The 14,996-nt window shown below is 37.7% G+C and overlaps 1 protein-coding gene across 4 annotated transcripts in view; it reads left to right on the forward strand.

The window, feature by feature from the left end:
* The window catches only part of PARP4 (poly(ADP-ribose) polymerase family member 4), a 119,699-nt gene that overhangs the window by 91,065 nt on the left and 13,638 nt on the right, over nt 1-14,996 (forward strand). For 3 of the 4 annotated variants that reach the window (XM_045443741.1, XM_045443731.1, XM_045443752.1), the window contains 2 exons: nt 4,854-5,858; nt 8,049-8,148. In XM_045443741.1, coding sequence (XP_045299697.1) covers nt 4,854-5,858; nt 8,049-8,148 — 1,105 coding nt within the window. The remainder of the gene's footprint in view (nt 1-4,853; nt 5,859-8,048; nt 8,149-14,996) is intronic. The other variant, XM_045443756.1, reaches the window with a different exon arrangement.

Below are 14,996 nucleotides of genomic sequence, written 5' to 3' on the forward strand. Positions count from 1 at the left end.
TAAAAGCCATATATGAAAGACCCAATGCTAATATTATCCTCAATGGAGAAAAATTGAGGGCTTTAAGGAACACAAGGTCAGGAATACAAGGATGTCCACTCTTACCACTGTTATTCAACATAGCGTTGGAAGTCCTAGCCTCAGCAATCAGACAACACAAAGAAATAAAAAGCATCCAAATCAGCAAGGAGGAAGGCAAACTTTAATTCTTCATAGGTGGCCTGATATTCTGTGTGGAAAACCTAAAAGACTCCACCAAAAAACTGCTAGAACTGATACAGGAATTCAGCAAAGTCACAGGATATAAAATCAACATACAGAAACCGGTTGCATTTCCATACACCAATAATGAAGCAACAGAAAGAGAAATCGAGGAAGCAATCCCATTTACAATTGCACCAAAAACCATAAAATACCTAGGAATAAACCTAACCAAAGTGGTAAAAGATCTGTATGCTGAAAACTATAGAAAGCTTATGAGAGAAATTGAAGAAGACACAAACAAATGGGAAAACATTCCATGCTCCTGGATAGGAAGAACAAATATTGTTAAAATGTCGATACTACCCTAAGCAATCTACATATTCAATGCAATCCCTATCAAAATAACACCAGCATTCTTCACAGAGCTAGAACAAACAATCCTGAAATTTGTATATAACTGGAAAGGACCCCAAATAGCCAAAGCAATCCCGAAAAAGAAAACCAAAGCTGCAAGCATCACAATTCCAAACTTCAAGATGTATTACAAAGCTGTAATCATCAAGACAGTATGGTATTGGCACAAGAACAGACACATAGATCAACGGAACAGAATAGAGAACCCAGAAATGGACCCACAAACGTATGGCCAACTAATCTTTGACAAAGCAGGAAAGAATATCCAATGGATAAAAGTCTCTTCAACACACGGTGTTGGGGAAACTGGACAGTGACATGCAGAAGAATGAACCTGGGCCACTGTCTTACACCATACACAAAAATACACTCAAAATGGATGAGAGACCTATTTTGTAAGACAGGAAACCATCAAAATCCTAGAGGATAAAACAGTCAACTACCTCTTTGACCTTGGCCACAGCAATTCCTTAACTTGAGATGTCTCTGGAGGCAAGGGAAACAAAAACAAAAATGAACCATGGTGATCTCATCAAAATAAGAAGCTTCTGCACAGCAAAGGAAACAATCAGCAAAACTAAAAGGCAACCAACAGAATGGGAGATGTTTGCAAATGACGTATCGGATTGGATTTGGATTGGATCCAAAATATATAAAGAGCTTATCAAACTCAACACCCCAAAAAACAACTAATCCAGTGAAGAAGTGGGAAAAAGACATGAAGAGACACTTTTCCAAAGAAGATCCAGATGGCCAACCGACACATGAAAGATGCTCAACGTCACTCATCATCAGGGAAGTACAAATTAAAACCACAATGAGCTACCACCTCACACCTGTCAGAATGGCTAAAGTTAACACCTCAGGCAACAACAGATGTTGGCAAGGATGCAGAGAAAGAGGAACCCTTTTGCACTGATGGTGGGAATGCAAAGTGGTGCAGCCACTCTTAAAACAGTAGGGAGGTTCCTCAAAACATTAAGAATAGAACTACCCTATGACCCAGCAATTGTACTACTAAGTATTTTCCCAAAGGATACAAAAATGCTGATTCAAAGGGGCACATGCACCCCAATGTTTATAGCAGCACTGTCGACAATAGCCAAAGTGTGGAAAGAGCCCAAATGTCCATCGGCTGATGAATGGATAAAGAAGATGTGGGGTGTGTGTGTGTGTGTGTGTGTGTGTATACATACATATATATATATATATATATATATATATATATATATATACATATATATATATATATATAATGAAATAGTACTCAGTGATCGGAAAGAATGAAATCTTGCCATTTGCAACAGTGTGGATGGAACTAGAGTGTATTATGCTAAGTGAAATAAGTCCGAGAAAGACAAATATATGATTTCACTCATATGTGGAATTTAAGATACAAAACAGATGAATATAATGGAAGAGAAGCAAAAATAAGATAAAAACAGAGATGGAGACAAACCATAAGAGACTCTTAAATACAGAGAACAAACTGAGGGTTGCTGGCGGGTGTTGGGTTGGAGGGAAGGGCTAAATGGGCAAGGGGCATTAAGGAGAACACTTGTTGGGATGAGCACTGGGTGTTATATGTAAGTGACAAATTACTAAATTCTATTCTTGAAGTTATTGTTACATTATATGTTTACTAACTTGGATTTAAATTAAAAGAAAAAACACTAATTTCAAAAGATAAAAAATAAATAAAGTAAATGGCACTGAAAAAAAAAAAGAAACTGACACACTAATTTCAAACGTTTTATGTAAGGGTAACAGATCTTGGCTAGCCAAAACAACTTTGAAAAGGAAGAAAATGCTGGAGGCCTTACACTATCTGATTTCAAGACTACTATTTTATAAGGCTACAGTAATTAGGAGAGTGTGATATTGGTGTAAAATAGACATCTGTACCATGGGAACATCACTGGAACATGTAACAGTTGGAACAGAGTAGAGAGTCTAGAGATATATCCACATATATAAGGTCAATTGATTTTCTATGAAGGTGTCAAGGTAATTCAATGGGAAAGGGTGATTTTTCCAACAAGTGTTTCTGGAACAATTGGATAGCCATATATGAGACAAAAATGAACCTCTGCCCTCAGCTCACACTGTGTGCAAAAATTGATTGGATTGCAGACTTGAATGTAACAACTGAACAGTGCTAGAATATCTAGAAGAAAAAGTAGGAAAAAATGTTAGTGAATTTGGGTTGGACAAAGGCTTCTTAATTTTTTTAGGGTTTTTTGCTTGTTTGTTTGCTTTGAGAGAGAGGGAGCATGACCAGGGTGGGGGCAGATAGAGAGGGAGAGAGACAGTCCCAAGCAGGCTCCATGCCGTCAGCACAGAGCCTGATGCAGGGCTTGATCCCACGAACTGTGAGATTATGACCTGAGTCAAAACCAAGAGTCAGACACTTAGCCAACTGAGCCACCCAGGCACCCCAAGTTTTCTTAAATTAAAAAAAATCTGTAAAAAATTGGTGAATTGGACTTCACTAGAATCAAAACTTTTGCTCTTTGGGTTGCCTGGGTGACTCTATCAGTTGAATGTCTAACTCTTGATTTCTGTCCAGGTCATGATCCCAGGGTTACGGGATCAAGCCCCACATTGGGGTCTGTGCTGAGCATGTAGCCTGCTTAAGATCTCTCTCTCTCTCTCTCTCTCTCTCTCTCTCCCTCTCCTCCCTCTGCCTCTCTCCCTGGCTCGCATGCACACACACTCTCTCTCTCAAGTAAAAAAAAACAAAACAAAAAAAACCACACAAACTTTTACTCTTCAGAAGACCCCCTTTAAGCAAATGAAAGGGGAAACCACACAGACAGTGAGAAAATATTTGTAAAACATACCTGGCAAAGACTTATCTAAAATATAGAAAGAAATCTTAAAATTCAATAATAAGAAAATCCAATAAAATAATGAACGGATTTGAACAGACACTTCACCAGAGAAGGTATACAGATGGCAAACAAGCATATGAAAAAAGCTGTACATCAGAACATGCAAGTTGGAACCACAGGGAAATACCTTTACATACCCACCAGCATGGCCTAAAAGGGACTGACAGTACTAGATGTGGTGAGGATGTGGCACAACCGTAACTCCCACGCACTGCTGGTGGGAGTACAACATTGCACAACCATTGTGGAAATTCTTTGGGAAAGGACTACTCTTTTTTAAAAATAGCTCTTTTACATTGGTAAAATGACAAGCTAATTATTTTTTTTAAGATTTTATTTTTAAGTAATCTCCAAACCCAATATGGGGCTCAAATTTACATCCCCGAGATCAAAAGGCACATGCTTGGGGTGCCTGAGTGGCTCAGTCAGTTAAGGTCCAGCTCTTGACTTCAGCTCAGATCATGAGCTCACAGTTCATGGGCTCAAGCCCCGCATAGGACTCTGTGCTGACAGTGCAGAGCCTGCTTGGGATTCTCTCTCTCTCTCTCTCTCTCTCTCTCTCTCTCTCTCCCCCTCTCCCTCTCCCTCTCCCTCTCTCCCTCCCTCTCTCCCTCCCCTGCTCATGCACACACACTCTCTCTCTCTCCCTGTCTCCCTCTCTCTCTCAAAATAAATAAATACACTTAAAAAAAAAAGAGTCACATGCTCTGCACCTGAGCCAGCCAGGTGCTGCCAGGCTAATTATTTCCAAAATATCTCAAACTTGTAATTCATACAAAACTAGGTTTTATTTACATGCAACTTTTTAGGAATGACTCTTTAACATTCAAATAATAGTAGTAACATAGCATCCTTAATTCCCTTTTGTTTCCCATGTTATTCAAAGTCTAGTGTAAAAATATATTCATTTAGTTACTTTAAAGCTTTCGAAATTTTTGTCAGTTTTCTCAGTTTCCTAATATTGCTGTAAAGCAGTATAAAAGACTAGAATAATTTATTTCAAATTATCAGCTTATTTTAGGGCTAATTTACACATTATGATACTGCTATTATAAAATCTTGTACAAGACCCTTCTTTGGTCCTCGGTTTCCTCTTGTATAAAATGAGGGATATTGAAATTCCAAGATGCTAAGAACAAAGAGAAACTAAGATATTTGATGTATTTATTGTTGCTGTTCTCTCCAGATCTCAGACTCTGTATCTACAAAACAAGGACATTGTACTTAAATTATCTTGAATATCTCCTCTTTTCAATGCTGCTTGTCTGCTTGGAAGTCAACTACTAGGAAGGATGTTCATTTTATTCTGTGTTTTCCCTTACATTTTTCCCTTTCGGGCAGCCTCTCTCAGCATTCTCTACACGGAATGAAGAGCTGCGACATCATTTGACTAACAGAAAACTTGGATCACCTAAGCTGGAAGTTTTTGAAGATTTTGAAAAGGGTTGCTTCAGTTCCCCACTATCAGAAAAGTCTTTAACACTCAATTTCGCATGTGAAGATGTGGAAATGCCATTGGATATAAGTCAGATGGGTTCGTGTAAGCAAACAGGAACTGAACCATTATACAGAAGTGACCCTTTCCTAAAACAGGGTGCTTGCAGTGTTTCTGCTGCCCATAGGTTAGCCTGTTTGGAAGTTGAGCCCGTAATTGGTTCTCGTTTCCACTGTCCTTCCCACTTACATCGTTCAAAGGTTCGTCTTGCTTCTCCTGCTAGCTCTGAACAGTCTGGTCCATCTGAGAATGACCAAGACCTTCAAACTGACAGTTGTAGTGATTCTTCCCTTGAGTCATCTACCGCTTTCAGACTGTCTCTCCTGCCTTTGAGCTCCTTTGCTTGTGTTCCTTATTCAGGTGACTCATGTAACTTTGGACAGGTTGATCTACCTGACAGTTATCAAGGTCATAAGACTGACAATTGTGCTAGCAATTCTCTTGAGTTGGACTGTCCCCCACAGCCGAATACTTTTTTCTCTCCTCCTAGAGTTCCTTCCTCTGGTCTACCCAGAGAGTTTGACTTTCATTACCCTTCTGGTTCTCCTCTTTATTTTCAAAATTCCTCGGTTCTCTCGAGCACCGCTTACAAGCCACAGATAGATCTGTTTGCTAACACAGAATTGGAGGCTTCTTCAGCAAATGTTTATGCCATAATTTCATCATCTACTTCAAGTAATGGGCATTTTTCTGAAACAAAAAATGTTGAAACACCAAGATTTCAGAAACGTCGTTTGGCAAAATCTGTTCTAACAGGAAGTGCCTTTCCTGCAAGCTTTCAGGCACAGAAAGATGAACAAAGCTGGATGAATTTTGTGCCTTGGACCAAACTCTTCAGTCTACAAACTGAGGTATTAGTCTTATTTCTCCTGAAGTCTGTGGTTAATTAGCTTCATAGTTTAGAGCAGAGCTATTCAAAGTACCTGGTCATTTATCAGTACAATAGTGAGGTAAGTGACTTGTGGCAGAATGTAAATCGATACACTGCTTCTTCCATTGAGAAAAATTTTCCAAAAAAAAGTCAACAATAAATACGGTGTGCTTGATAATGGGATTTATCTATCTAGTTTTAACTGTTAGGCTAGAATATCATGCAAGTGAATGTTAATATTCCTCAGTTGAAAGTTAATCATCCCTGCATGGGTCATGGGGTAAGACCTTGATTTCCTAGGTTCTAGAACAGGTGAATTGCAGTTATGTAAATTTCCCACTTTGACGTAGAGGACGAGAGCTGTAAGTATACTCTAATTGTTTTCACATATGGTCTTAGGAATATCACTCAACATGTAAGACTGTGTTAGAGCTTATCATTCCATTTGTGAAGCTAATAAACACTAAGTAAACTGAGTTCCTGCGCTGGTACTAAGACCCAGCCTCATATCTGTAATTATTTGTTTTAATGTAAAGTAGTTTAGCGAAGTGGAAACGCAACTTGATTTAGTGTAAGACTCCATTTGAGCCGCGGTTAGTACTTTGTGATTTGAGGCAAGTCAAGTCAGATAACCTTTCTGAGTCTCAGTCTCTTCATCCATATACTGGGAGTAACAATAGTGTCTGCCTCATAGAGCAGTTTTGAGGTTTGAACATGATCATAACAGCTGTCCAGCTTTTTTTTTTTTTTTTTTTTTTTACCTGGAAGAGTGTCCATGAAGGCAGTGTAGGAAGCAGGCCAGCAGATGCTGCTGTCTCTGGGCCCTGCAGCCAGACTAGTAGAGCTTACATGGTGCCTCTGCTGCTTGTTAGTTGTCTGACTGTGGACAAGTTGCTTAACCTCTCTGTACCTCAGTGATCTCATCTGCAAGGTGGGTATAGTAATAGTCTCTCCATAGGAAGTGGCTGAAAAGATTGTTTTTCTTAAATCTAAGCACCTAGGACTAGTTTAGTACTAGTTGGCACATACCACTGCTGTTATTTTTCAAATTATTGCCATAGAGTCTGTGTACCTGCCTGTGACCTCATCCACCTTTCTGCTTTCTGTATTAGCTCCTCTGGGATCTGAAGTTGATATACTTTAAGGTCAAGATCCCCATGTTCAGGCTTACGACCACCTCGTAATATGTAATAAACATCAGCCTTAAAAGTAGAGACTTAGGGATGTTTGGGTGGCTCAGTTGGTTAAGCGTCTGACTTCAGCCGAGTTCGTGATCTCATGGCTCATGAGTTCAAGCCCTGCGTCAGGCTCTGTGCTGACAGCTCAGAGCCTAGAGCCTGTTTTAGATTTTGTGTCACCCTCTCTCTCTGCCCCTTCCCTGCTCATGGTCTATCTGGCTGTCTCAAAAATGAATAAACATTAAAAAAAAATTTTTTTTCAAGTAGAGACTTAGCTGGGGTGGGCAGGGGACAGTAAGGTCATTTTAAAGAGCATATTCACCGTAACAATTTTATATTTAGTAAAAATTTGTCATTTTCATATTTTGGACTTCATAAAGGCACATTTTTAATATTGAACAAAAGGAATCATGCTACTTAAAAGTTTGAGAAACATTGGTTCAAAGCATTACTAGAAGAAAAAATTCATAACACCATTTTTTAAAATGCCTGCACATGAGCCTCTTTCCAGACTTTTTATAAGTGCCATCTGTTACATACTGTCCATAGTGTTTTTGAGATTCCTAACAATACTATGTCACTAGTGTATGAAGAACTTTGACTTAAACTTTTTTTTTCATTTTTTAATATTTTATTTATTGTTGAGAGACAAAGACAGACAGAGCAGGGAAGGGGCAGAGAGAGAGGGAGACACAGAATCCAAGGCAGTCTCCCTTCTTGGAGCTGTCAGCACAGGGCTCAACCCCATGAACTGTGAGATTATGACCTGAGCCAAAGTCAGACGCTTAACTGACTGAGCCACCCAGGCGCCCCTGAAGAACTTTGATTTTAAAAATAATAACAATGATAATAAAAATGTTTTATAATACAAATTTTAGAAATGTCTTAATAAACTGAATTTAAATAATTGGAAACATTATTTATTACATAAATTCTTATGTGTGTGATTAAATTTCAACAATGTGGCTTAAATTTGCTTTTTTATTTCATAGGATGGCTTCTGGAAACTTACATCAGAACTGGGATTTATTTTAAACCTTAATACAAATCTTTTAAATAGCTTTCTTGAACAAAAAGGCATTAGATCTCTAGGTAAGTCACCATTTTTCTATTAATTAAATGGCATGCTCTTAACTGTTGTAAATTTTGTTGTCAACTAGTATACTAATATGATAATTATGTAAGTTACATATGAGTGGAATTATATTTGTTAACCATCAAATGAAACAAGAGGACCAGTTTCTAGTCATATCTTTACCACTAATTAGGGTATTACCTGTGTAAGTTAATTCGCATAAGTAACAATAACTTCTGTTTTAAAAATCCAAAATTTCAGTAGCTTAACACAAAGATTATTTTCTTGCACATATCGCAGTCAAATAGTAGTCAGCAGGAAAATTCCACTCCAAGTTTTCATTTACAGACCCAGGCTCCTTCCATATTGTGGCTCTACCATTATCAAAAGTGTCTTTAAAAGTACTCTAGTGAAAAGGAAAGAAGAAAATACTGCTCTGGCATTACCTACCTGGTAGATAGTAAGAGAAAGGCAAACTGGGGCAGGAACTAGTCACAGAGCCACTCCCAGATACAAGAGGGCTGGGAAATACACTTTAGCTTGGTGTCCGGGAAGAGAAAACAGCTTTGATAAGTGTCTAGTCAGTCTTTGCCAGAGCAAGTTCAATCTCTGTGGACCTGTTTCTTGTCATGATAATGAAGGGAATGGTTAAGCAAGTGGTTTGAAGGTCAAATGCTAGTCTTAGGTTAAGACATTTTTTTTTAATAAAAACACGTTAATAAACAGTAGTCAGTATTCATTGAACAGCAGTGCCGTCCCCTCAAAAAAGTCAGGGTTTTCATACTCCAGGCTTATTCCAGAGTTAGCAGGTCTTTGTTTGTTTGACTTGCACTACACCAAAAAGGAAAGGTGAAAATTTGCATGAGGAGAATTCTACTTCCTGGAATGATAAAGGAGCTTGAATCTGACTAAATCTCTCACCAGTAAGATTTAGTAAGCTCATTGGGACCTCATCAAAATAAAATCAGATAAAGGGTTAGTATCCAAAATCTACAAAGAACTTATCAAACTCAACACCCAAAAAACAAATAATCCAGTGAAGAAATGGGCAAAAGACATGAATAGACACTTCTCCAAACAAGGCATCCAGATGGCAAACCAACACATGAAAAAATGCTCAACATCACTCATCATCAGGGAAATACAAATGGAAACCACAATGAGATACCACCTCACCCTTCTCAGAATGGCTAACATGGACAACTCAGGCAACAACATATATTGGTGAGGATGCAGAGAAAGAGGATCTCTTTTGCATTGTTGGTGGCAATGCAAGCTGGTGCAGCCACTCTGGAAAACAGTATGGAGGTTCCTCAAAAAACTAAAAATAGAACTACCCACAACCTAGCAATTGCACTACTAGGTATTTATCCACAGGATACAGGTGTGCTGTTTCGAAGGGACACGTGCACCCCGATGTTTATAGCAGCACTATCAACAATAGCCAAAGTATGGAAAGAGCCCAAATGTCCATCAATGGATGAATGGATAAAGAAGATGTGGTATATATATACAATGGAGTATTACTCGGCAATCAAAAAGAATGAAATCTTGTCATTTGCAACTACGTGGAAGGAACTGGAGGGTGAAATTAGTCAGTCAGAGAAAGACAAAAATCATATGACTTCACTCATATGAGGACTTTAAGAGACAAAACAGATGAACGTAAGGGAAGGGAAACAAAAATAATATAAAAACAGGGAGGGGGACAAAACAGAAGAGACTCATAAATATGGAGAACAAACTGAGGGTTATTGGAGGGGTTGTGGGAGAGGGGATGGGCTAAATGGGTCAGGGGCATTAAGGAATCTACTCCTGAAATCATTGCTTCACTATATGCTAACTAATTTGGATGTAAATTTTAAAAAATAAAAAATAAAGTTAAAAATTTAAAAAAAAACAAAGATTTTTAAAAATCTTAAAAAAATATTTAGTAAGCTCAGATAAAGTATTTTAAAACCACTCCTTTAAGGCCTGGAATGCAATAAAAAAAAAAAAAAAACAAACAGGCAGAAACTAGAAGGATCAAAATCCCTGAAAAAAGGAAGAAAATGAGGTGAGTTCTACATTTACCCAACTATTCACCCAAAGGTACTTCTCAGTTCATGAGGCACATGAGAGGTTAGAACTGAAATGGAAAGTCTTAATGGGATAATGATATAGGAGTCAGAGTTCAAGGCTGCCAGAGTGGCTGGAAAGTAAGGGTGAAACTCCTAAAAAGGAAGGAGCCACAGAGCCCAGAGCTCTGAAATCTGCATACAGATTCCCTCAGATTGTTGGCTCTCCCCTAACCTGTACATACACATGACTTCAAGGAATCCAGAAAAAAAGCAACAGCTGGAGAGAAAAAGAGCAGAGATTCCAGCTGCTGCCAGGTGTTGGGGAGACAGAGTTTGGTGTTTGGATTATACCAAATTAGAATTGACAAACATCTTGGGGTGCCTGCGTGGCTCAGTCGGTTAAGCATCCCACTTTGGCTCAGGTCATGATCTTGTGGTTCCTGAGTTCAAGCCTTGTGTTGGGCTCTGTGCTGACAGCTCAGAGCCTGGAGCCTGCTTTGGATTCTGTGTCTCCCTCTCTCTCTGCCCCTCCCCGACTCGCGTGTGTGCGCTCTCTCTCAAAAATAAATAAGCATTAAAAAAATTTTTTAACAACAAAAAAATAACTTGTAAACATCTCAAGTTTTCTACTAAAACCCAAAAAGGGTAAAAAGGACCATAAATCAGGGAAAAAACAAAATTGGCCCCTTAACAAAGTCTAAAACAAAGCTTTCACAGGATACACCAGAACATAACTCAACACTCTTTTGAATAAGATAGCATACTTCAGGGGCTCCACAACCTTCAATGTACAGTATAGAATGAAAATTTAATAACATACAAAGAAGCAGGAAAATGTGACTTATAATCTAGGGGGAAATAGCCTATAGATGCTGACCTCCAGTTGCCCCAGATGTTGGAATTAGCAGATAAGGATTTTAAAACTACTATTATAAATACAGTAAAGGTTTACCAGCAAATAATGGGTGAACAAATGGAAGAATCTCAGCAAATAGATGGAAACTCTAAGAATCAAATGAAAATTCTAGAACTGGAAAATAAAATTATCGTCAATGGAAAGGTCATTGGATGGGCTTAATTGCAGAATGAACAAAACAGAAAAAAGTATCAGGTAACTTAAATTATAATAACATAATGTGGTAATAAAAATTATCCAGACTGAAGCATAGAAAAAAAAAAAAAAAACAGAATGAGGTAAAGAAGAGAATCCAGGACATGTGAAATGGTATCAAAAGGTTTTACACTTGTGTAATTGGGGTCTCAGAAGGAATGAAAGTAGATAGAAAAATGTTTGAATAAATAATAACTGAATTTTTTCTAAAATTGTTGAAAGACATCAACTTATAGATCCAAGAAATTCAGTATAACTTCAGGCAGAATAAATACAATTAGAACCGCATTTGAGTAGACCAGAATCAAACTGCTGAAAACCACAGATAAATCTTAAAGCAGACAGGAAAAAAGACACATTAGAGTCCAGAGAATATCGATAAGAATTTTATATTACTTCACATCAGAAATAATGGAAGCTACAAGAAAATGGAACTGTATCTTTACATTTATTCATTTTTTGAGATAGAGACAGGGTGCAAGTGGGGAAAGGGCAGAGAGAGAGACACACACACACACACAGAATCTAAAGCAGGCTCCAGGCTCTGAGTTGTCAGCACAGAGCCTGATGTGGGGCTTGAACTCATGGACCATGAGATCATGACCTGAGCCAAAGTCAGACACTTAACCGACTGAGCCACCCAGGTGCCCCAGAAAATGGAATTATATCTTTAAAGTGCTAAAAGAAAAAAACCTATAGACTAAGAACTCTATATCCAGCAGAAAAGATCCTTTAAAAATAAAGGAAACTTTGTTTCCATAATCATAAAGACAGAGAACAAACTGGCAGTTCCTAGAACTGTTCCAGAGAACAAACTCAGTTCCCCTAGAGGGAAAAGAGTTGGGGGAGGGCAGATGGGCAAAATGGGTGAAGAGAATTAAGAGGTACAAACTTCTAGTCATACGTAAATAGTGATGGAGATGAAAAGTACAACACAGGGGGCGCCTGGCTGACTCGGTCAGTTAAGCATCCATCTCTTGATTTTGGCTCAGGTCAGGATCTCACGGTTCCTAAGATGGAGTGCTGCATCACAGAGCCTGCTTGAGATTCTCTCTCTCCCTCTCTCTCTGCCCCTCCCCTGCTTGTGCACTTTCTCTCTCTCTCTCTCTCTCAAAATAAGTAGACATTAAAAAAAAGAAAGAAAAGTACGGCATATGGAATATAGTCAATAACACCGTAATAACAGTGTATAATGACAGATGGTAACTACATCTGAATGATTGTCAGTGTAGTATAATGTGTACAATTACTGAGTCACTGTTATTCACCTGAAACTAACATAACATTGTATGTCAACTATACTCAGTTAAAAGAAAAGAACACTAAGCACAAGGAAATACAATGTATGCATGTATATGTATGTATTCAGATTAACAAATAAAAAGCCTGAAAAAAAGGAAAAAAATGAAATTAAGGAAATAAGGAAATTAACAAAAGACAAACAAAAGCTGATTCAGGGTCAAAGGATAGAAGATCAAAATACAAAAATCAATTTTAATTCCATTATTCCATTTGCTAGCCACAAATCATGGGAAAATGCAATTAAAAAATTTTTTTAATGTTTATTTATTTTTGAGAAAGAGACAGAGACAGAGCATGAGCAGGGGAGGGGCAAAGAGAGAGGGAGATACAGAATTTGAAGCAGGCTCCAGGCTCCAAGCTGTTAGCACAGAGCCTGATGCGGGGCTCAAACCCATGTGAACCGCGAGATCATGACCTGACCCAAAGTTGGACGCTTAACCAACTGAGCCACCCAAGTTCTCCAGAAAAGCAAATTTAAAATACTATTTATAGTGGTATTAAAAATATCAAATACCTAACAATAAATTTTTAAAAGATATGCAAGATTTCTCAGATGAAAACTACAAAACATTATTGAGAGAATTCTTAAAAGATCTAACTAAGTGGAAAAAATTTCTCTCAAAACAAGAAGATGTCAATACTCCCCAAAGTGATCTATATATTCAATGCTGTGAATAACCATGCCTCCAAATTTGACAATCTAGATAAAATGGACTTATTCCTTGAAAGACAGTTTCTGCCAAAGTCACTCAAGAAGAAATGGAAAATAGGAATAGACCCATATCTATAAAATAAATTGAATCAATAATTAATAACCTTCCAAAACAGAAAGCACCAGGCCCAGATGAGTTCACTGGTGAATTCTACCAACATTTAAGGAACTAATTATACCAAGTCTTTATGGTGTCTTTCAAAGTATAGAAGCAGAGGGAATAATTCCTAATTCATTCTATTCATTCTAATTCATTCTAAGGGCAGCATTACGCTAATGCCAAAACTAGACAAAGACATTACTAGAGAAGAAAACTACAAACCAATATCTTTCAGGAACATAGATGCAAAAATCCTCAATAAAATATTAGCAAGTTGAATCCAAAAAAGTGTAAAAAGAACAATATACATGACCAAGTGGGATTTATCACAAGTACACATGGCTGGTTCAACATTAGAAAATCTATCAATGTGATCCATTACATCAACAAACTAAAAACAAAAAAATTACATGATTATACCAGTAGATTCAGAAAAAGCATTTGAGAAGATCCAAATCATGCTATAAAATCTCAGTAAACAAAGTATTGAAAGAGCCCAAATGTCCATCAACTGATGAATGGATAAAGAAGATGTGGTATACATGTCCAATGGAATATTACTTGGAAATCAGAAAGAATAAAATCTTACCATTTGCAACAATGCAGATGCAACTAGAGTGTGTGTTATGCTAAGCAAAATAAGTCAGTCAGAGAAACACAAATATTGTATGATTTCACTCATATGTGGAATTTAAGATACAAAACAGATGAACTTAGAGGAAGGGAAGCAAAAATAAAATAAAAACAGAGAGGGAGGCAAACCATAAGAGACTCTTTTTTTTTTTTTTTAACGTTTATTTATTTTTGAGACAGAGAGAGACAGAGCATGAACGGGGGAGGGGCAGAGAGAGAGGGAGACACAGAATCAGAAGCAGGCTCCAGGCTCTGAGCCATCAGCCCAGAGCGTGACGCGGGGCTCGAACTCAGGGACCGGGAGATCGTGACCTGAGCTGAAGTCGGACGCTCAACCGACTGAGCCACCCAGGCGGCCCATAAGAGACTCTTAAATACAAAAAACAAACAGGGTTGCTGGTGGGGTATTGTGGGGAGATGGGCAAAATGGGAGGTGAGCATTAAGGAGGGCACTGGGTGTTATATGTAAGTGATGAATCATTAAATTCTATCCCTGAAATCATTATTACACTATGTGTTAACTAAAACATGGATCTAAATAAAAATAAATTAAATAAATAAATAGATAAATAAAATCTCAGTAAATGAATGAATAGAGGAGACAGATGGTAACTACATCTGAATGATTGTGAGTGTAGTATAATGTACTACATTATGATATACCTTTCCTATGGGTTTTCTCAATACTAATTTTTATATCTCCATATTACTCATGTTATTTTTCTGTATGTGTGTTTTTCAGCCTTTTTTCCTCTGGTATAGTTGCGAGATGTTTGATTTTTTTCTCTGATTTGGCTTTATATCTCTCTACCAATCTTTCCCTTTTATCCTCCTCTTTGTTTCTCTTTTATCTTTCCTTCCCCCTCTTAAATTATTTTCTAAGTGACTCTGATAATACTATTTAGGCATTTTATAATTTTATTATTTATGATGTTTTTAATAGAGAT

The sequence above is a fragment of the Leopardus geoffroyi genome, chromosome A1 (genome assembly GCF_018350155.1).
Source record: "Leopardus geoffroyi isolate Oge1 chromosome A1, O.geoffroyi_Oge1_pat1.0, whole genome shotgun sequence".
In the NCBI taxonomy this organism is placed as follows: Eukaryota; Metazoa; Chordata; class Mammalia; order Carnivora; family Felidae; genus Leopardus; species Leopardus geoffroyi.